The sequence below is a fragment of the Chiloscyllium punctatum genome, chromosome 17, assembly GCF_047496795.1.
Source record: "Chiloscyllium punctatum isolate Juve2018m chromosome 17, sChiPun1.3, whole genome shotgun sequence".
NCBI lineage: Eukaryota > Metazoa > Chordata > Chondrichthyes > Orectolobiformes > Hemiscylliidae > Chiloscyllium > Chiloscyllium punctatum.
The window spans coordinates 50,978,299-51,000,962 of NC_092755.1; the positions used below are offsets into that span (position 1 = coordinate 50,978,299).

Consider the following 22,664-nt stretch of genomic DNA (forward strand, 5'->3'; position numbering starts at 1 on the left):
CCAAATAAGTGTACATCCTGTCCCTCAGGATTCTCTCCAACAACTTGCCCACCACCGAGGTCAGGCTCACCGGTCTATAGTTCCCTGGCTTGTCTTTATCACCGTTTTTAAACAGTGGCACCACGTTTGCCAACTTCGAGTCTTCCGGCACCTCACCTGTGACTATCGATGATACAAATATCTCAGCAAGAGGCCCAGCAATCACTTCTCTAGCTTCCCACAGAGTTCTTGGGTACACCTGATCAGGTCCTGGGGATTTATCCACTTTTAACCATTTCAAGACATCCAGCACTTCCCCCTCTGTGTGATCTGGACATTTTGCAATGTCGCCATCTATTTCCCAGCAGTCTATATCTTCCATATCCTTTTCCACAGTAAATACTGATGCAAAATATTCATTTAGTATCTCCCCCATTTTTCTGTGGCTCCACACAAAGGCTACCTTGCTGATCTTTGAGGGGCCCTATTCTCTCCCTAGTTACCCTTTTGTCCTTAACATATTTGTAAAAACCCTTTTGGATTCTCCTTTTAATTTTATTTGCCAAAGCTATCTCATGTCCCCGTTTTGTCGTCCTGATTTCCCTTTTAAGTATACTCCTTTTAAGTATACTACTTTCTTTGTACTCTAAGGATTCACTCAATCTATCCTGTCTATACGTGACCCCCCCCTCCACATTGAGTTTAAATCCTCCCAAGCAGTTCTAGCAAATTTCCCTTCCAATTTAGGTGCAATCCGTCCTCCTTGTACAGGTCACTTCTACCCCAGAACAGATTCCAATGGTCCAAAAATGTGAATCCTTCTCCCATACACCAGCTCCTCAGCCATGCATTCATCTGCTCTATCCTCCTATTCCTGCCCTCACTAGCTCGTAGCACTGGGAATAATCCAGATATTACTACCCTTGAGGACCTCCTTTTTAAATTCCTGCCTAACTCTCTGTAATCTCCCTTCAGAATCTCAACCTTTTCCCTTCCTGCATCATTGGTTCCAATGTGGACAATGACTGCCTGCTGGCCCCTCTTCCCCCATGAGAGCATTCTGCACCCTCTCTGAGACATCCTTGATCCTGGCACCAAGGAAACAACACACCATTCTTCTGCTTTTTCTCTGCTGGCCACAGAAACGTCTGTCTGTACCTCTGATTACAGAATCCCCTAACACAATTGATCTCTTGGAAGCCGGCATATCCTTCGTTGCATTAGAGCCAGTCTCAATACCAGAAACTTGGCTTTTCGTGCTATGTTCCCCTGAGAATCCATCACCCCCTACGTTTTCCAAATTAGTGCTTTGCTTTTATCGTTCTGCAGTTTCTTCACTGCCACTTCCAATTTTACTTCCCCATCTCATCTAGTGGGAAGTCAGCAAATCTTCATTTCGAAGTTGTTAATTCAAATTGGAAATTTATTTAATGGTCCTTTGGCATCAAACAGTGAGCCAATAAGAACAAGGATAGTAAATAAGAAATTTTGTATGCAAATGATGTGGCAGTAGAATTTCAGATAAGTTTTGAGTTTTTATTGGCTTGGAGGGCAGTGAGAGAAGTATTAGATAAATCAAACCTTAAAGTGACTAAATGGATGAGAGCTTGGCTGAGGTACTTTTGCAGAGAAGTGGGTACTTTTGGAGATGGCCTGAATATTGGCTTCAAAGCTCAGTGTGGGTGAGAGGCAGTATGTATTGTCAGGGTAGGAATTGAAATTAGTAAGAAAGGGTGTGGAGTTTCTGGTTTTAGCTGATCTGTATAAGTCATTCTGCTATAACGCAACTGTTGCATTCCTTTGTAACTTCACACTATTGAAAATCACGCTGTAGAAGATTGTGATAGCCAAACAGCATCCACAATTCGTCACATTTCATAGCCATTTCATGTTGATGAAGTACGCATCATACCAGAATGACTTGTATATTTTTGGTCTTGCTAATGTTTAATAGATCCTATGAAGGTGGCAATCAGAGTTACGATTGGATATATGCACTCAGCAGAGTCTGTGAGGCCCATATCAGCCAACTTAATTGCCTAAATTATATGCTATGTGGTATCTGTAATGTGCCAATAATTGGGATAGTAAAGCACATGAAATTTTAGGTGAGGGATTCTGGGATTAAAAAGTTCTTGTTCTATCGTAGCATTGTTTGATTTCCCTACTGTTTGGCTTAATTTTATAGCGAGGTTTTCATTTTGTCAAAACAAGATGGTGGATAGCAAAACATCTCGCTGTTACCTGATCATTTAGTGCATTAGAGTTGTAAAATATGATGTGAACTGTTTGATTCACACAAATCTTGTCATTTATTTTAAGTTGACTTTTGAATTTTAGGTTAGTAATTGTGCATTGTGTCTGAAGTTAATAAGTAACTTTAAGTTTTCTGTAGCAATAGTGATTTCTTTTATAATAATTTTGGGACCCTCTTTGCAGCCTTATTGACTTTTGTTTGCTAGGTTGTAAAGTCCCAAAGTATGCAATTAAGCCCTTAGTGTATTTTTTTTAATTAGAAATTTCAAGGCTGAGGTTGTTTTATCTTGGAGAAAGCGCCAAGAGCTTGGCAGTTCTATGAAGCCCTTTGGATGAAAGATGGATGTGGATGAGGGTAGAGCAGTGGATGTAGTGTACATGGATTTTAGTAAGGCATTTGATAAGGTTCCCCATGGTAGGCTTATGCGGAAAGTCAGGAGGCATGGGATAGTGGGAAATTTGGCCAATTGGATAGAAAACTGGCTAACCGGTCGAAGTCAGAGAGTGGTGGTTGATGGTAAATATTCAGCATGGAGCCCAGTTACAAGTGGAGTTCCGCAGGGATCAGTTCTGGGTCCTCTGCTGTTTGTAATTTTTATTAATGACTTAGATGAGGGAGTTGAAGGGTGGGTCAGTAAATTTGCAGATGATACAAAGATAGGTGGAGTTGTGGACAGTGAGGAGGGCTGTTGTCGGCTGCAGAGGGACTTAGATATGATGCAGAGCTGGGCTGAGGAGTGGCAGATGGAGTTCAACCCTGCCAAGTGTGAGGTTGTCCATTTTGGAAGAACAAATAAGAATGCGGAATACAGGGTTAATGGTAGGGTTCTTGGTCAGGTGGAGGAACAGAGGGATCTTGGGGTCTATGTACATAGATCTTTGAAGGTTGCCACTCAGGTGGATAGAGTTTGTAAGAAGGCCTATGGAGTATTATCGTTCATTAGCAGAGGGATTGAATTCAAGAGTCGTGAAGTGATGTTGCAGCTGTACAGCACTTTGGTTAGGCCACAGTTGGAGTACTGTGTGCAGTTCTGGCCACCTCACTTTAGGAAAGATGTGGAAGCTTTGGAGAGGGTGCAGAGAAGATTTACCAGGATGTTGCCTGGAATGGAGAGTAGGTCGTACGAGGATAGGTTGAGAGTTCTCGGCCTTTTCTCGTTGGAACGGCGAAGGATGAGGGGTGACTTGATAGAGGTTTATAAGATGATCAGAGGAATAGACAGAGTAGACAGTCAGAAACTTTTTCCCCGGGTACAACAGAGTGTTACAAGGGGACATAAATTTAAGGTGAAGGGTGGAAGGTATAGGGGAGATGTCAGGGGTGGGTTCTTTACCCAGAGAGTGGTGGGGGCATGGAATGCGCTGCCTGTGGGAGTGGTAGAGTCAGAATCATTGGCGACCTTTAAGCGGCATTTGGATAGGTACATGGATGGGTGCTTAATCTACGATAGAAGTTCGGCACAACATCGTGGGCCGAAGGGCCTGTTCTGTGCTGTATTGTTCTATGTTCTATGTTCTATGGGTGTATAAGAACTGTGCTGCAAAGGAGGGGAGCTTGTAGTTAAAGTAGGTCACCTTTAAAGTAAGGAGTTAGTCCCAAACCAGAAGTATTGGGATGAAAACCTGAAGAGGTTATTGAAGTTGACTACATTTTAAACTGTGTTTATGAGAGCTCCTTCCTGGAGCTACCTCTATTTGCAGTCCAAGTGTTAACATCACACTGCCCTTAAACCTGTGAGGAAAGTATTTTTAGTGTACTGTTTAAAGGGATATTTTTGGATACTGCACAAATGTAAATGATAGGTTTGTAAAAGCTTGCTCCGGGATGCCATCTTCATTAAATGTGTGTATCTGTGGAGACATGTCTGCAGAGATTATTGCCAAGTGGCCACTTGAAAATGTGAAATTGGTCTGCAGGTATCAGTTATGTGACCCAGCAGAGATTGAGCCTTACAGATGAGCTTTGTTCAGTTTCCACATTTAACAATCTCTGGACATCTGTTGGGGTTTTATTTTATTCACCTGTGGGACGTTGGTGTGTCATCCCGTTCGCCCCTCAGTTGAAGCAAAATGATCAGACACAAGTGTATTGCTGGAAAAGCGCAGCATCCGGGGAGCAGGAGAATTGACATTTCGGGCATAAGCCCTTCATCTGGAATGAGAAGGGCTCAATCAGAACATGAGTTCGCTGTCTTCTCTGGAACAACAGTTTCTCCGTGAACTACATAGTCATTTTACAGGGAGGAGCATCTAGATAAGGCAACATACATATTAATTGGGTGACCATTACAATCAACAAGGATCAATAGCAGAGATCAAGCCCTTTACTGTTATACAATAAATGTTCTTAACCTTGTTAACTGAATTCATACAATGGACATTTTTCCCATTGTTAGCTGACCTTGCATACTGAATGCTTCCATTATAGACTGCTTTTTCACCTTGTTAACCCATTACCCTTGCCTCCAGAACCCCATTGTTAACTAAGTGCTTATCTGATCTGAGTCATGCTCAGCCGAACCTCTTATTTCACAAAACTCAAAGCTCAACTTTTTTTTTTCCTGCCTGCTTATACCCTATACACATTCTCAGGTGTCGTTGGCTGGGGCTGCATTCATGACCTGTCCCTTGTACCTTGAAGATGATGATGAGCTGCTGCTTTGAACCATTGCAGTCCATGTATTGTAGGTAGACCCACAAATGCTATTTGAGAGGAGTTCCAGGAGTTTGACTGACACTTGAGGTGATGTATTTCCAAGTCAGTATGGTGAGTGGCTTGTAGGGGACCTTTTTCAGAATACTGAGCGAGCATGCTAAGAAAGACTCAGTGCATGTGCATATGACCTGCTTTTGTTTTTCAAAATCTTATTTGCTTTTATCTTTTCAAGATTCGCTTAAAATCTTTTATTAATACTTGGAATAGCATGTCAGCAGCATTCAAGCAGACATGTGGGGTTCCTAAATGTCCTGCTCTGAGCTGATGACCACTTTTTGCAAATGCTAATTTGCTACCAGCTCTTGTTTATATTTTTAGTACCATGTACCACCTCTGTACATGTGCCAATTTTACCACTGAGCATGTATGTTGTTTTGCCACTGGTCCTGGTCCTGTTAGGCTATCAGGAAGTGACGGCTATTTTCTGGCCCTTGGCCAGTCCCTCCTAGGAGCAAAAGTTATCAGGTGTTTCTGACATCAGAAGCACCAGATTAGTTTTCTTTAAATCTCAATTTATTGTTGATATTATCATTAAGTGCCTGAACTCTGCAAGTTAATGACTTGAACAGTGATCCTAAAATTGTTTTGAACTGCAGTGCCATTGATGACTGACCGCTTTATGCAGTACTGAGCCTTTGTTTTTCTTTAATCATACCACCACTGTCTGCCCTTTACTGATTCCAATGCATAATATTTGAGTAGTTATTTCCTCTGTTAGTATCTTGCAGTAAAGGCTAATGTTTAGCTGAGCATTATGTAAAAATCAAAATATGGCAAATATATTGAATTTTGCAACAGACAAGTGAGTTTTTAAATCCAATGGGATGTGGTTCCAATATCATGGCACTTTCTCTGCTAACTGTTGAGAGCTGCCAGCTTGTAAAATTGAAACCTCTCATTCCTGAGGAATAGGGTCAGAGGTTGTTATTTCGCGAACAATGAGGCCTGTGCCTGTGCAGTGGCCTGTGAAGTCAGCTGATGAACAATAGCCGGATCTGTTGAAAAGAAAACCCGAGCTTTCGTCCTAACAGATGTAACATGTACAACACAGAAGCAGGCCATTCAACTCACACGTCTAAGTTCGTATAGTTCACTTTTAAAGAAGGTTTTGGGGAAATACTGGGGCAAGAAGAAAGGTATGTACTAACCTTGGTGTACATTTCCAAATTAAAGCAGGTTTGTAACAATTTAAATCCTTATAATCCAGAGATCATAGGTACAGTGATTGCTGTTATTTATTATTGCTTCCTTTTCAGTTCTTTTACTCACTGCTTAAGATTCTTTGTAGTTCGTTCTGAGTTGCAGTAACATTAATCCTGTTCAAAAGTGACTGAAGTTAGGATTCTGCATCTCTGTCGCCACAAACCTTTTACTTCCTCGTTCAGCTTTCACGTATGTCAGACACAGATTAGAAAGAATGAATCCTTGCCGGTTGCTAGCATAGCTAAGAGTAATCTGTGTCTATGGTACCTCCTCCATGGTACCAAAATAAAAACCTTTTATTAGCACCTATCAATATGCACAGTAAGCTATCAAGTACTGCAAGTAAATGAGCCTTTATCTGTATGTTTATTTTCAAATCCCTTTTACAATTCTTGTTCATTATCCTTTTTATGTTTCATTTTCATGGTCTTTGTATTTCTATTCATTCCTGATGAAGGGCCTATGCCCGAAATGCGATTCTCTCGCTCCTCTGATGCTGCCTGACCTGCTGTGCTTTTCTTGCACCAAGTCTTGACTTTGTATTTCTATTGCCAAACAAATTGCTTTGTGATGTGTTCCCAGATTCTCCAAGGCCTACCCACCCTCAACCGATTAGTTAAACACCAGAAAGTACATGGAAAACTTTTGCTTCCTTGTTCTGTGCTTTAATCCCACCTTCCCCCAAAATCTGTACTAACCAGGTCAAACCTGCATTTAACCCTCTGTCTGTTTCCTTAATAAAAAAAGGAAAAACTGAGACTATTCACTCATCATAACTCATCTGTAGCTGCAATCCATTCTTCCTCTAGTGCTGTGTTTTTACCCACCATTGTGTATAGTGTAGTCTTCTAATATAAACATTGGCTTGGAAGATGTCGTCTTGTTGACAAAAGGAGTGTTTTCCTGAAGAATCCAAAAATCCAGGGGCAGTGAAGGTAGGAAAAATCCCTAGAAAATTCCTTTTGCCCACCACCCCAAATTTGGGCAACCCAAATAAATCCAGGGAAATGGCATGTTAAATTCCTTCTTTTTGAGATGAAGTAATCTTTGTCCCAGTCCAGAGGTGGTTTGCCTCCCTCTTGAAGATACACTCACTACATCAGCTTGAAACGCATGGCAGGAGCTTGCTATTCTTCAAGGCTGAACTACACAAGAGGAGGAATAGATGAGAAATGAGATGACTTTTCAGGCTCATATCCCTGGTCCTTCCCAAACTATTAATCTAGAATAATTTCATAGAATCCCTACAGTGTGGAAACGAGTCTACACTGACCTTCCGAAGAGTATCTCCTCCAGATCCATTCCACTACCTTACTACTTGTACATTTCTTCTGACTAATGTACATAACCTACACATACCTGAACACTCTGAGCAACGTAGCATGGCCAATTCATCTAACTTGCACGTCTTTGGATCGTGAGAGGAAACCGGAGCACCTGGAGTAAACCTATGTAGACGCAGGGAGAATGTGCAAACTCTACACAATCACCTCTGGTTGGAATTGAACCTGAGTCAATGATGCTGTGAGGCAGCAGTGCTAATTTATTGGTGCTATCCAACCCTTTATATTTATTTTAGAAACTTGAGGCAAGCTGATAGGGATTTATGCTGCTCAAAGTAAACTAAATAAATAACTCCATCTTTCAAATTATCAAGTTACCTGGGGTTCTTTAAAACAGAAATCATTCTTGTAGCTCTCTTTCCTCGTGGGGAAAGCAAAGTGGGTGGGGTGCAACACTTCAGTGCAGTCAAACCAGGAAACTGAATATTGACTCTGTCCTCTTCCTCAATTATCATCAAGTTAGTCATCAATACTACCCATAAATAGCCAAGTATGATTCTTATCTATCGTAGAAATGCAATAATTTTGTGACATTCACCATGTGTCAATGGTGAGACAGATAACAACATGCAGACCTCCATTGTGTCCAAGAACTAATTTATACTGGAGACTCCTGCTGTGTCCAGGCATTAACTTTGAGGATATACCTGCAGTGTGTGCGCCCAAATGTTTTAGTTTACTTTTGAGGCCTCTGCAGTGTAGAGTTATCTGCAGTGATCTGTTGTTTTGTCTGGACTCCATTTAGTGATGAATGTGGTCGATTGCAAGGACGGGTTTTCTGTTCATTGAACGTGCCAAATGATGTAGATCGGTGGTGTGCAGAATATATGCTCAGACTTTGTGGTTTCCTCCGTGAACTCAGTTTTGTTTCTTGATTACTGAGATATGCTTAATTGGAAACTAGATTAAAAAAAGTTGAAGTTTTAATTGCGATCAAAAGTTGTGAACCAAAATGTTTTTAATTTGATCACTGTGGAAATGTCTGCGTTGAAAATTCTTCTACACTATGCTCCTTCAGGATTGGGTTCTAATCACTTGTGCCTTTGGTGATTATAAATTTGTAGATAAAAGAAGGCCTTGAAAGAAAGGTCTAACATTTCTGTGGCAACCTTATTGTACAGCTAATAAAGTACTTTTGGAATATGGTCACGTTTGTAAAAAAAACACTGCATTCTACAAACAGCAAATTCCCATTAACTGCATGGTAACACAGGGCAATCTGTTTTAGTATTGTTTGTTGAAGGATAGTTATTGGCCTTGTTCTTTTTGAAGTATGGGGTCTTTTATTTCCACCGGAGATGGTGTCTCAGTTTAATGTCCTCATCAGAAAGATGGCATCACCCTGAGCACAGACTGTAGTATCGGTCTATACTTGTACAATTCGAATGCATTTCTAATCTGGTTGTGACTTAGGTGATGTGCACTTACATTATTTAGCATTTAGTCTAGGCATCTTAAAAATGATGTCCATTGTTAAATTCAGAAGCAGCACCCTGTGGATGATCCGTGTCAGTGCAGGTGCAGTCTTTCAGATACCAAATTGAACTATTGGCATGATACCAGCTTTCACTTAACCAATCTGGTGAAAATTCAGCTAAACCATTTTAAAATACATAGCCTTTCTGTGTCCAGTTGAGTACAGAATAATAGCGCACAATCTTTAAAATTGGAACTAGACTGTTCAAGAATGAAATCTAGAGGCATTTCATCTGGAAAAGTGGTGGAAATCTCTTCCACAAGGTGTTGTAGATGCTAGGGTTTAATTAAAACTTCGTGATTGTTGTTGTATTTTTCTGGAGTGAGGTTATCATGCAATGTAGAGATCTTTCGAGAATCCTTATGTTCTTAAGTCCTAGAGGATTAGAAAACTGCCATGTAACACCCTTTTTCAAAAAAGCAAGAGACGAAAAATGGTAAATATAGGCCAGCTTGCTTAATATATAAAAGATATATAAAGACTCTACCAACTTGGTAGAGTCCATTTACAGATGTAATAGCAGAGCTTTTTGCTTTGAATTGGCAAGCATTATGTACCTCAAATACCACAAAGTTTTCTTTATTGTTCTGTCCGATTTTATTATTTTAAATGTCTTTACCTCTGTCAATAGGGTTAGGGTTATCAACAGTTGATTCAGTTTCAAGTCAATTTTCCTTAAATACTTCGAACTTTGCTGTGAAACTTGGAAGGGTTCAGAAAAGATGAACAAGGATGTTGCCAGGGTTTTGGTGGGGAGGGTGTTTTGAACTATCATGAGAGGCTGAATAGGCTGGGGCTATTTTCCCTGGACCATCAGAGGCTGAGGAGTGACTTCATAGTATCCTGGGGATTTTCTATAACTTTCTGTCTTTTTACATTGATTGTGGACCTCATAGAGCCATGGAGATGTGCAGCACAGAAACAGACCCTTCGGTCCACCTTGCCCTTGTCAACCAGATATCCTAAATTAATTTTGCCAGCACGTGGCCCAAACCAATCTAAATACTACTTATTCATGTACCTATCCAGGTGCCTTTTAAATGTTGTAATCATGCCAGTCTCCTTCCCTTCCTCTGGCACCTCATTCCATACACGCATCACTCTCTGCGTGAAAACTTTGCCCCTTAGGTCCCTTTTTTTTTTATATCTTTTCCCCCTCTCACCCTAAATCTATGCCCTCTGGTTCTGGACTCACCCAACCTGGAGCAAGACCTTGTCTATTCATCTTATCCATGCTCCTCATGATCTTATAAACCTGATTTTCTGGAATATTTGATCAACCAGTACACTCCTGGTCCCATAGATTAGATTAGATTCGATTCCCTACAGTGTGGAAACAGGCCCTTCGGCCCAACACGCCCACACTGACCCTCCAGGGGAGCAACCCACCCAGACCCATTTCCCTATACCTAACACTATGGGCAATTTAACATGGCCAATTCACCTAACCTGCACATCTTTGGATTGTGGGAGGAGACTGGAGGAAACCAAAGCAGACACTGGGAGAATGTGCAAACTCCACACAGGCGCCCGAGGCGGGAATTGAACCTGGGTCCCTGGCACTGTGAGGCAGCAATGCTAACCACTAAGCCACCGTGCCACCCCGTAGGTGCTGGGTAATATTTTATTGAACCATTTTCGGGAAATACCAAGCAGGATATACAGAGGCAAGAAGTGTGGTGCTGGAAAAGCACAGCCAATCAGGCAGCATACGAGGAGTGGGAGAGTCGACTGTTCGAGCACAAGGCCTTCATCAGGATGCACAGAGGAACAGCTGACATTTATGTAAATATATTTGAATTTCCAAAAGGCTTTTGCCCGTAGTAATTTGGGATGTTTAGGTTAGGTACATTTAGTCAGGGGAAATGTAGAATAATAGGGTAGGGAATGGGTCTGGCTGGGTTACTTTTTTTTTGGAGAGTCGGTGTGGACTTGTTGGGCCAAATGGCCTGTTTCCACACTGTAGGGATTCTATGAAAAGTACCATGCATTAGGCTACTTAGTATAGTTTGTATAGTTAGCATGGATAGAGGATTGGCTAACTAATCGAAGGGAGTGGAGATAAAGTAACCTGTATCTAATGGAGTGCCTCAAGGATCAGTGGTGGTACTATAATCATTTTATATATTGACGAGTTAGATGATGGTTGTGAGTATACTAAAGCTAAGTTTGTGGATGAAGCAAGTGGATTGGAATGCATGTCCTGAGGATGAGGAGTCTGCAGAGGAATATAAATAAGGTTAAGTGAGTGGGCAAAAAAACTTTGGTTGATGAAATCTCATGTGGGAAAATGAGATTATGCACTTAGTCAGATCATATCCTCCCTGACAATCATTTAAATGAGAAAGTTATAGGTATAGCTCCAAAGAAGTTTGGAGCCCTCATTCATAAATAACAAGTCAGCATATGAGTTAATCAGGTACCAGGGCAGGCCAATATTCCATTGACTTTTCATTCAAAGGGAATGAAGTATAAAACTAAACAAATCTTGCTAAAACTACACCAGGTATTCGAATCTCCGTGATGGATGAACTGTTGGAAACAATTCTGAAGAACAGAATTAATCAGCACTTGGAGGGATTTACCAAGAATAGGCTGCATGGTTTTGTTAAGGAGAGGTCCTATCTGACCAACTTGACTGAGTTTTTAAAGGGGTAACCAGGTGCGCTAATGAAGGCAACGCATTTGATGTAACCTACTTGGATTTCTACAAGGCTTTTGGTAAGGTCCGTGTGGTAGACTGATAGTAAAAGGAAGTGCCCATGGGATCCAAGGAAACTTTGACGAATTGCTTCCTGTCACCCAACCAGAGAGTGATGATTGAGTGTTTTTGTTACTGGAAGTGCGTGTACAGTGGGGCCCTTGCTGTTTGTGATATATGTAGACAATTTAGATTTGACAGTAGGAGGGATGATCAGTAGGTTCGCGGATGATACGAGAAATGGCAGATGGTGAATACGTGGTAACCTTGATTTATCCTAAGAAGTGGTTAGCGCTGCTGTCTCACAGCGTCAGAGACCCGGGTTTAATTCCCGCCTCAGGCAAATGTCTGTGTGGAGTTTGCAATTCTCCCCATGTCTACGAGGATTTCCTCCCACGGTCCAAAAATGTGCAGGTTAAGTGAATTGGCTATGTTAAATTGCCTGTAATGTTAGGTGAAGGGGTAAATGTAGGGGAATGGGTGTGGGTGGGTTGCTCTTCGGAGGATTGGTGTGGACTTGTTGGGCCGAAGGGCATTTTTCCACACTGTAAGTAATCTAATCTAAAAATTATCTGATCAACAGTGGTTTGAAATGATTGAAGTAGACTCGATGGGCTGAATAGACTATTCCTGCTCCTATGTTTTGCAATCTTGTGGTCTAAAAGACATGTCAATGGATAAGATACAGGCAAACAAGATCAAATTAATACTGTGGAACAGTCTTTAAGAGGCTGAATTGCTAATTCCTGCTTGTCAGCTAAGCAGTGCAACATTAGACCCTTGTTTCTTTCCTCACATGCAGTGTGAGTCAGCTGCCCTATGACTCATTATTACTTAGTCAAGCTGTGGCAGAGTGGGATTCCCTTCCTCAACTTGTTTGGAGACTTCAGTAAACACTTACTTACTGAAAAATTAATTAGAATCTCTTTTTTCTTTTCTTTCAGCAGCATATCAGCATTAATCTGTTTAATTTGCTGAAATTTGTTTTTTAGGTCGTTTTTTAATATAAAAGAAAGCAACCTGAAACCAACACAAGCTCCCTGAGTTATGGGCACTGACTGATAGACGTTGCAGATTCTCTGCTGCCACTTCCATGCAGATGAGCTAACTCAGCACTGACCAAGAGCCATTTCTAGGGCCATTTGGTTTGCACGAGTCAGTATTGTACCATGATGCACAATACCAGAGTACCATCTGAGATGCTCCTATTGCTGGGATTATATAAAATATTTCAAGGATACTCTGTCCTCTTCTGTACCTTTGTATAAACTAACACCTGACTCATATCCAAGTATATAGTCATCTAGAATCATAGAATCCCTAAAGTGTAGAAGTAGGACATAGACTCCCCACTTGGAGCAGCATGGTGGCTCAGTGGTTAGCACTGCTGCCTCACAGCGCCAGGGACCCTGGTTCGATTGCAGTCTCGGGGAACTGTGTGTGGAGTTTGCACATTCTGTGTGTCTGCGTGGGTTTCCTCCCACAATTCAAAGATGTGCAGATTAGGTTAATTGGCTGTGCTAAATTGCCCATAGTGTTCAGGGACGTGTAGGTTAGGTTCATTCGTCGGGGATAAATGTAGTTAGGCTGGGTAGGATGCTCTTTGGAGGGTTGGTGTGAACTTGCTGGGCCGAAGGGCCTGTTCCCAAACTGTAGGGATTCTATGATTTCGATAAACCATCCCACCTAGCCCCCTACCATATCCCTGTATCCCTGCATTTCCCATGGCTAAACCACCTCACCTGCACGTCCTGGACAGTGGGCAATTTAGCATGGCCAACCCACCTAATCTGTATGTTTTGGATTTGGGAGAAAACCGGAGCGTGCTAGATTCCAGTTAGTCAGTCACCTGAGGGTGGAATCAAACCCGGGTCCCTGGTATGGCAGCAGTGTTAACCAGTGAACCTTCATGCCATCTGGTGTTCACATCTATTTGAACATTGCTACAGTGGCTGGTGTATGTGCTTTCAGCAACTCCATTACAGAAATACCTCCAGTCTACTTGCTGCTGTTCAGGCTGAGAATGTACAGAAGCTGAATATGCTGAGATCCTTGAGCAAAAGCAACTTATAGATTTCTAAGTCAAAAATACTTGCTTTAACCTTGTTCAAGGCATATGACACTTTGTATCATAACTTTATTTCAAGGGTGCCCTTACTGGCAGCATGGTGGCTCAGTGGTTAGCACTGCTGCCTCATAGCACCAGGGTTCCAGATTCAATTTCAGCCTCCTGGCGACTGTGCAACTCCACACAGACATTCTCCCTGTGTCTGTGTGGGTTTCCTCCGGTTTCCTCCCACAGTCCAAAGATGTGCAGGTCAGGTGAACTGGCAATGCTAAATTGCCCATAGTGTTAGGTGCATCAGTCAGAGGGAAATGGGTCTAGGTGGGTTACTCTTCTGAGGGTCGGTGTGGACTTGTTGAGCTGAAGGCCCTGTTTCCACACTGCAGAGAATCTAATCTTTGCTAGTCTACCCCTTCTTTTGGATTGCTGGGATTTGTAAAGTTCAGACATTGTCATAACTCTGACATAGTGCAGGATTATGTATTGTCCCAAGATGTCCATGATGACAGTTAAGGTACTGTAATTATTTTGCTTTATCATAGATTCCATCAAGAAATCTGTCAATAAAATTTTTCAGTATTGAAACAAAATGTAAGAACCAATAAAAGGAATTTGAAACTGAATTAGAAGTGTTGATTTAGTTTGGAGCCTTTTCATATTAAAGAAGAGACTTGCATTCAAGAATGCCTTACACAACTTAGGCTGCAAAGCACTTAGAGGTCTCAGTCATTTTGAACCCTCCTCAGTGTTGTGATACTAGTAGGCAAGGCATTTAGAATAGTAGAGTCCCACAAACAGCATTGATGAAATGTGCTGAGCAATAAATGTTGTCCTTGACGTGAGGCAAGCTCTGATCTTCAAACATGGGATCTTTTATATCAGCATGTGAGGCTTTAACATCATGCCTGTGAAATAAAATTTCTGATATTGCATCTCTCCCTCCCCCCCGCCACACTGCAATGTCAGTCTGGATTATGTTTTGTTTGAAGGGTTGAAGTTCAAGATAGATGAGATTTGAATCTCTATATTACATTTTATTGTCATTTGGATATAAATGAACACAGGCGGTGGTGGAGGAGAATACAATTTTATCATTTTAACAAACATTTGGGCAGGTGTATGGATGGGTTAGTTATGTAGGGATATGGACCAAACACAAATAGGATTAGATTAATTGTGAAAACTGTGCGGCATGTCCATGCTGTAAACCTCTATGACTCTAGAAGGAATAGGAGCAAGTGAGGGCTATATGAACCCTCAAATTGACTCTACCAAAGGTGTATGAGCTTATTGACAGCATCAAAATCAATCCACGTCTTTGTAATTTTTACCTCTTCTTATTTGGCAGGTACTACCGAGGCACGCATGGGGTTATAGTAGTATATGATGTGACCAGTGCAGAATCCTTTGTAAACGTCAAGCGATGGTTACATGAAATAAACCAGAATTGTGATGATGTGTGTCGGATACTAGGTATGTATAAAGTTGCCACTGTGTCCCAGTCTCTCATCTGGAGATTACCAGATGATTCAGCCCTTAACTCTGCATGCCAATCTTATTCCTAACCCATCAGGTAATGAGTGTTTGTCACTCAATCTTCACTCTCTTAAGCAGCATTCCCTTTTAACTGACATGTGGCCGTGCTCCCACATAAATCTAAAATTTATATAATTTTTTTAAATCACCCTATTGAGACTTGTTTATAACATACTTCTGATGCAGGTAGAACTTGAACACAGGCATTCTGAACCGGGGGTAGGGACACTGCCATGCCACAAGAGTCCTCAATCCAGACAAACAAGCCATAGTTGATCAATGGTCCCTTTTAAAAGAAGTGCACTTTTTTGCAGGTGAACAAGAGTCTTCAACAAACAGTGCAGTACCAAAAAGGCTGATTGCGCTGAAGCGTCTATTTCCGCGCTGTAGTGATTCTATATTCTAACATAAATCAACAATGGTTTTCCAACGGCTCCATGCAGTCTGGACAATCAACACCATAAAGATAGCCATAAAACCACAGCTCTACATGTCCATTGTTATTCTAACCGTAAACTATGCCACTGAGAAATTAAAGAGAACAAAGTTGTCGCAAAAGTGCTTCCATTAGTACTGCCTATCCAATACCTTGGGCGGTACTTGGAGAGACATCACCTGTATGGATGTGTTGAGGAATGGGTACAGGTGTTTGTGCAACATTTTGACAGACAAACAGACTGGCAGGAGAGATCTTGTATACTGGGTGAATGCCCTGCAGTGGCACTTGAATGGTTATTAACAAATGGGAAAAGATTACTGCGTTGGCCAAAGAAGACTTTGTGAAGTTATATTTAAGGAAGACCTTCAGCTGTACTGAAGAGAAATAGCATATCTTATAGTTACAATAACAATGGACATGTAGAGCTACAGTTTCATGGCTGTCTTTTTGGTTTTGGTTGACCAGACTGCTTGGAACCTTTCGAAAAAACTAATGTTGATTTGTTGATGCATGTTGTGGATGCTGGTTTCGACAATTCCATTACCAAAGATGTTGCTCCCTAGAGAGGGGAAGGAATTGACACCCTTAGTTTGCCCCAGAGATGATGGAAGGGTCTTATTGCAATCCAGTCATCAATATCTTCTCTTGGCTGGTGTATAGACCAAATTTGGTGCCACTACTCTCCCCTTGGAATGCGTGTGATTTGTCACCTAACAGGTTGATGGTCATTTGTGAAATCCAGGCCTGTCGACTTGTCACAATATGCCCAAATCTGCATCTCTTATTGCCTTATAGTTCAAATCTAAATTTGCTGTAATGCTGCCTTCATGATAAAATCAAGAACCAGAAGGGAAAGGAATGCGAGAGTATGCATTTCTATTGTACATCTGATGTTGGAGTCCTTGGTGACCATGCTGGTCTGGATGCAGAAATTGAAATATGGGATAATGTTTTGAATATGTTCATACAGTACTCTGGGATGCCATACTATCTTGAGTTGTACTAAAGTAATGATGATAGATGCTATCGAAAGCCTTTTAGAAATTAATTGAGTGGCTTCCATTGCTTTATGCAATGGTCTATGATGCATAAAGATTGACTCCCAACATGATATGTGATTTGTGAAATCTGAAACCTTCCTGTTCCTCTCGAAGGCAACTATTTACTTCTGTTCTCGTTCTGTTTGAGAATACAATGTGAAATTTGATTAGTTCAGTTGCTTTGTGATGGGGGTGATGCCAACAGAGTTGATTCACTTCCTGCACTGACTAAGGTTATAGTGAAGTTTCCATCTTCCCCTTTTTTTGTGTCTTCCTCTGCCCCTCGTCCAGTCATCCATCTCAAAGTCTTGTTAATTGGGTCTGAGAGTTCTGTTAAGTGTTTTAATCATGTTTCAGGAGTTCTACCTGTAGGTATCTTATTCTTCAGGCTCTCGGTAGCTCTGTGGATGATTTTGGGCCATTTCTCCCAGGCGGACTTTCACTTGGTGAGGTGCAGTCATTGAATTTGCGCATGGAGCTACAGCTAGACAATGATCCTGTACAGCATCTTGAAGTTATTCCAACATTCTGCTGCTTATGCATCCCTCATTTTCTTATCGCATTGCCCACCTTTGGTTTTTTTCCTTTCTTGCAGTTCTTCACAGCTTTATCCAGTTTTCTGTACTTCTCTTTATTGCACTGTCTTTGCTTGACACTATATTTTCCTGGGCCCTTCTGCTCTTGAGCTTGCTTTCATCAGTCCAGTTCCATGTTGGTTTGGTGATCCATCAATCTTGTTGGTTCTTCTCAACTTGATGGGTAACTTGTGCACTCTCCATCTCGTACCCTTTTTTTTTTTGGAAGGTTCTCAACTGTATGTAATATTGTCCTCACTAGTGCTTCAGGTTTGTTGGAGAGGATCAGCTCAACTATCCATATCCTTTTTAAATTCTGCATTGCAAATAGCCATCTTGTCTTTTGTGATTGTGGTTATCCTCAGCTTCAGGAGGATCTTGGCTAACGGAAAGTGGCAGTACGATCCTGTGTTAACATCTTGACATCTTGTAGGGATGGCCTACATTCAATAATATGTAGTCAGTCCTGTTCAGCGCGTTGCCATCTGGCGACCTCCAAGTCACTTGTGAATGACCTTGAGTTTGACTAAGGTGTTCCCACTGCTGGACACATCGATGCTTCAAAAGACCAACAGATGTTTGTTTTGAAATGAGTGAGTTTGTTGATTCCTGGGGCCCGATCACTATTCAGTCCTTGCTAGTTGTCATCAAGCTTAGCATTGAGGTTACTGGTCAATTAGCTCGAGTTTGTCTGGTGGAGTGTGTCCTGCAATCAATTGCTAAAATACTTCCTCTCTCTCACTCTCTCTCACACACGCCCACCTTTTTGTGTCTTTTATGTTGTGGTGCTTAAACTTGCACGACAATGACTTTCTGTGCGTTGTGATACAGTAACGTACTGATGTCCATTGAGGCCAATTCGATTGGAACAGTGTTCTTGTATAAAATGCAGGATCATCATGTCTTCACAGCTAGTTTGTCCATAGTCTGTCCACCGCATCTCTGCTGAAAATGCCAAGTTGATAGGTTCTCATTTTACGCAGCAACTGGTCCACTATCCCACATGCCAGTGTGTTTGGATGTCCTCATTGCTGGTTTTGATGCGAGCTTTGATGTTGAAGATTGAGGCTTTGAGGGATTGGACTTGTTCTGATTTTTTTCAGCCAATCCAGTCATACATATATCTTGCCTGTGATTGCAGTGTAGCTACTACTTGCTGTTTCTGTAGTGGTGATGGATTTTTGCAGAGTAAAGGTGCAAACCTTACACCTACTCTTTCTTTTCTAAACAGCTTGGAACTGGCTTTAGAGTTTTGCGGCATTTAGAGCTCTTGCTTTCCTCAACTTTGCCCACTTTTTTTTTGAAAAATAGCATCTTAAAGTAAAAACATCTGAGTATTGAAACCCAAAAAGTACAGTCTTTCTCAATGGAAGTGGTCCTGGGTTTGGTTGGTGCTGTCTCCGGAGCCTTGATGAATTTCTGCAGTGCCTCTTGAAGATGGTATACACACATCCTACTTGAGCATCAGTCATGGAGGGAGTGAATGTTTGTTTGTGGATGTGCCAATCAAGTGGGTTTCTTTGTCCTGGATGGTATCCAGTTTCTTGAGTGTTGTTGGACCTGCACCCATTCAGGCGCACTCCTGACTTGTGCCTTGTAGATGGTGGACAAGCTTTGGAGAGTCAGGTGGTGAGTTATATACTGCAGTATTCATCATCTGTAACCTGCTCGTGTAGCCACTGTATTTATACTGACAGTCCGCTTTGGTTTCTGCTCAATGGTAGTCTTTAGAATGTTTGTTTAATTGGGTTGGAGGCCGGGAGAGGGGACGATCTGTATTACTTGCTCCTCTATTTCCTACAGTATAAAGCCCATTACTTTCCTATCCCCCTTCCATTTATGAAGAAGTGGAATTGAGCTTGAAACTTTACACTCTGTGTTTCTCTCTCCACAAATGCTGTTGCACTTGCTGAGCTCCTCCAGCAATTTTATGTTTTTTGGAATTCTTCACTGTTCGTTCAGATACTTGCAATGAGTTCTCTGGCAATAAGGCGTGTTTTGAATCCTGCATCACTGCATGATTCTCGGCGTAGCTTCCTTTGTCAGGAATGATTTGAGCTTTTGCTTCTATTTCAGTTGGCAACAAGAATGATGACCCAGCTCGCAAAGTGGTGGAGACCAACGACGCACAGAAATTTGCAGAACAGATGGGCATTCAGCTTTTTGAAACTAGTGCGAAGGAGAACCTCAACGTTGAAGAGGTAGGCTGCCTTTGGTCTGTTTTCCTTGTCTGCTCTCCTTTGTCCTGCTCCACTCGTGTGCATCAGGCTCATCATCTCTGTTCCTTTTACAGATGTTCAACTGCATCACGGAGCTAGTTCTGCGGGCCAAGAAAGAGAACTTAGCCAAACAGCAGCAACAGCAGCAGAATGATGTCATCAAACTATCCAAAAATAGTAAAAAGAAGAGAAAGTGTTGCTAACGAGGAACAACAACAAAAAAGACTTCTTTGCAATGAACAGTCCCTTTCACTTGGACTTGTATATCATGAAGTCAAAAATGGACATTTTTTTCTTTCCACACACCATCCCCCAATCCCCACTCCCAGGCTGGAAGGATAACGTACAACAGCAGATGTGGGATCTTGCCAGCTCAGTGGTTTTGCTCCCAGATTTCAGCTTCTGAATTATTTTTCACCCTGTATGAAAGTGACTGCGCCGATGTAGCTCAGTGCCAAGATTGGATTTGATCGTCTCATTCCAGTTTGATTTTGTGTGGGTGTCTCGAAGATCATGTGACTTGACTCACCCATGGGTTTTAAAAACCCTGCACATGACTTACACCTTTCAGCTTCTAATGCCACTTGTTTTCATCGACGCTTTGCCTAATACTTTCAGATGCCAAGAAATCATGAATCACCTTCGTTCTTCGCTTATTTTTATTTTTAAGAAAGCAGAATTCTTTGAATCAAGCTACTGACTAACATTGACATAACGCCACTTGCTCCTTCCATTCCCTTATTGTTCCCTGCATTTGATTCCCCTTGACATTACCTGATTTATAGTTTGTTTGGGGCTGATGGTGGAGGGGGAGTTTAAGCTAACCGTTTTGAAGAGATGAAGGGGCGAGGGCTCACCACTGGACTAGGTGTTTTATGAATGGTATTCAAGAGTCCCTTTTTGCGTTTGAACTTTTTTTTTACCATCAATTAATTAACTAACTACTCTGCTATTTATACTGAAAGGGGGTCCAGAAATTTTGGTTGGCATTTACCTTGTGTGGAATAGTAACTAGCCTTTTTCTATAACAGATGGGGAGAAGTATAAACTGGGGGAGGGGGGGGTGGGGGGAGACGTTTAAAATTTAAAAAAGCAAGGTGAATGAACATGGTTTTTAAAAAGCTTGTTGATCATGTATGTTAACTTGGTTTGTGTTTAAACCTCAGTCCTTCAGCCTGGAAGCAGGTGATTGATTTGTGATGGTGTCTCACTGCAAACAGCACAAAGTCTGAGTCCCACCACACAATAACTGCACACATTACAACATGGGGGTTATTGCATACTGAAATGCATATTTTTCGTCTCTAGCTTGTCCAATGGTCTTTCGCCACTGGAACAAGAGTTTATACCTAGACCACATGGCTGGAGTCAAAATTTGTACTGCGAGGTCTGAGGGGCCTTGTGTGGAGAGATTTCTGGCAACCCCAATCCATTTTACATTGGTCCAGCCCTACTGCTTCATTAGTTTTGCAGCTCTAGCCTGCGAAGCCACCAATTGGCTGGGAAATAGTTAAAATGGCCAACTTGAAATGTGGATTGCTGTGCTAAGACTGGAGCAGAATCGAGGGAGCTTTGCTCTGCCTTTGCTGTTACCGGAGTTTGGAGCGCTAGAGGGAGAAATATGGAGAGCTGTACTTTGTATCCAACCTGATCTGTTTAATGTTGACACAGTCACTGAAAGGAAAGTCATTTTTCCCCAGCACCAATATTTAATAGCTTTGAACACGGCACCCCACAAAATATATACTGACCCATTATCACCTGATCTGCGTGGAAAGTCAGCCAATCCTGCTGGGGAGGTGGATGAACACTGGATTTGAGTTCACAGTGCAATCTGAATGGGTGGAATCTGCAACACAAAACTGCCCAAAATTGACTGCTAATTATTATTAAATGAAAAGATTTGTGTCATGTGGTTTGCCAGTGTGGGGAATGGAAAGGGCTAACTGGAGGGAGGTTGAAGCCTCATTGGTCGCTGCACTGGGAGTTCTACCTTGGTTCAAAACTGTGTACCTAACCAGGCAAGTACTTGATTGGGAATAGTGGATGCCAATATTTTTTAACAGGCTGTTGAATAAAAGCAACTTAAATAACTATTATTTTAAAAAAATTACTGTTTACTGACAGTTTTAAAGAAAATGTACTCTTTGTCTACACAGTGGACATCAAAAGAGAAGACCTACTTTGCAAGGTGTTATTGTGGAATCCCTTCTGTTCAAAGATGTACCTTAATATCTGAAATCTTGTGGCATTTGGTTATGCAACTGTTCGTAATGACAATTATGTATTAAAACACGGAAATTGTTGCAAAATGTGGTGCAAGCTGCAATGTCCTATGTTCCTCACATACCCTTATCGTGCCACATGCATGTGGGATGTGCTTACCTGAGTGCGTGTGCACTTCCTGTATGTGTAACTTCCATCCACACACAGCATGGTTATGGGTGTCTGCTAATTTTCTTCAACTTGCTTTATACCTCTGCAGTTATTTGCCCTAAGATGCCTGGGCAAGTGCAAAAGTGAATTTGTTGCTAAGTAACTGAGATGTTTAGGTATTGAATTCCTTACTTGGACCACTATGGCCAATACCTGAGCACCACACTTTAGGAAGGACATCTGTCTTTGAGTTTGCAGAGATTTATTAGAATAGTAACTGGGTGAAAGGCTTTATTTTTGGGGAGAAATTAGAAATGAAACTCGGGTGGTGCTCTTTTTCTTCAGAGAGTTGAACTGAAGATTTCATTATGTTCAAGAATCATGAAGGATTTTGAAGAAATGAGATGGCAGAAGATTCTGTAATCACACAGCACAGATTGACCGTAATTGATAAAACAACCTGAGGTGACCAGCAGAGAAAAGAAAATTAGTTGCATTATAATCTGAATTACACTGTCTGAAAGTGGTGTATGCAATGTGATGAACTTGGAAATGGAAAAATTTGCAAGGCTTTGAGGGAATCATCAGCAGAATGGGACTAATTGAATCACTCAGAGCGGACACCGGAATAATAGGCCAAATGGCTGCCTCATTCTGTAATTTTCTTGAAGTAGTCAGGGTTACAGGGACAGGATGAGAGGGGTGGATCTTGTTGGGGTGCTGTTGGGATGGTTGGTGT

The 22,664-nt window shown here is 41.6% G+C and overlaps 1 protein-coding gene across 2 annotated transcripts in view; it reads left to right on the forward strand.

Annotated features, from left to right (window-relative positions):
- rab35b (RAB35, member RAS oncogene family b) overlaps positions 1 to 21,861 on the forward strand; it is a 61,514-nt gene extending 39,653 nt beyond the window's left edge. Inside the window, exons 4-6 of one of the 2 annotated variants that reach the window (XM_072587107.1) lie at positions 15,089 to 15,213; positions 19,407 to 19,531; positions 19,624 to 21,861. In XM_072587107.1, the coding sequence (XP_072443208.1) occupies positions 15,089 to 15,213; positions 19,407 to 19,531; positions 19,624 to 19,752 (379 nt within the window). In that variant the 3' untranslated portion in view covers positions 19,753 to 21,861. The remainder of the gene's footprint in view (positions 1 to 15,088; positions 15,214 to 19,406; positions 19,532 to 19,623) is intronic. The other variant, XM_072587108.1, reaches the window with a different exon arrangement.
- Positions 21,862 to 22,664: the final 803 nt, after the last annotated feature.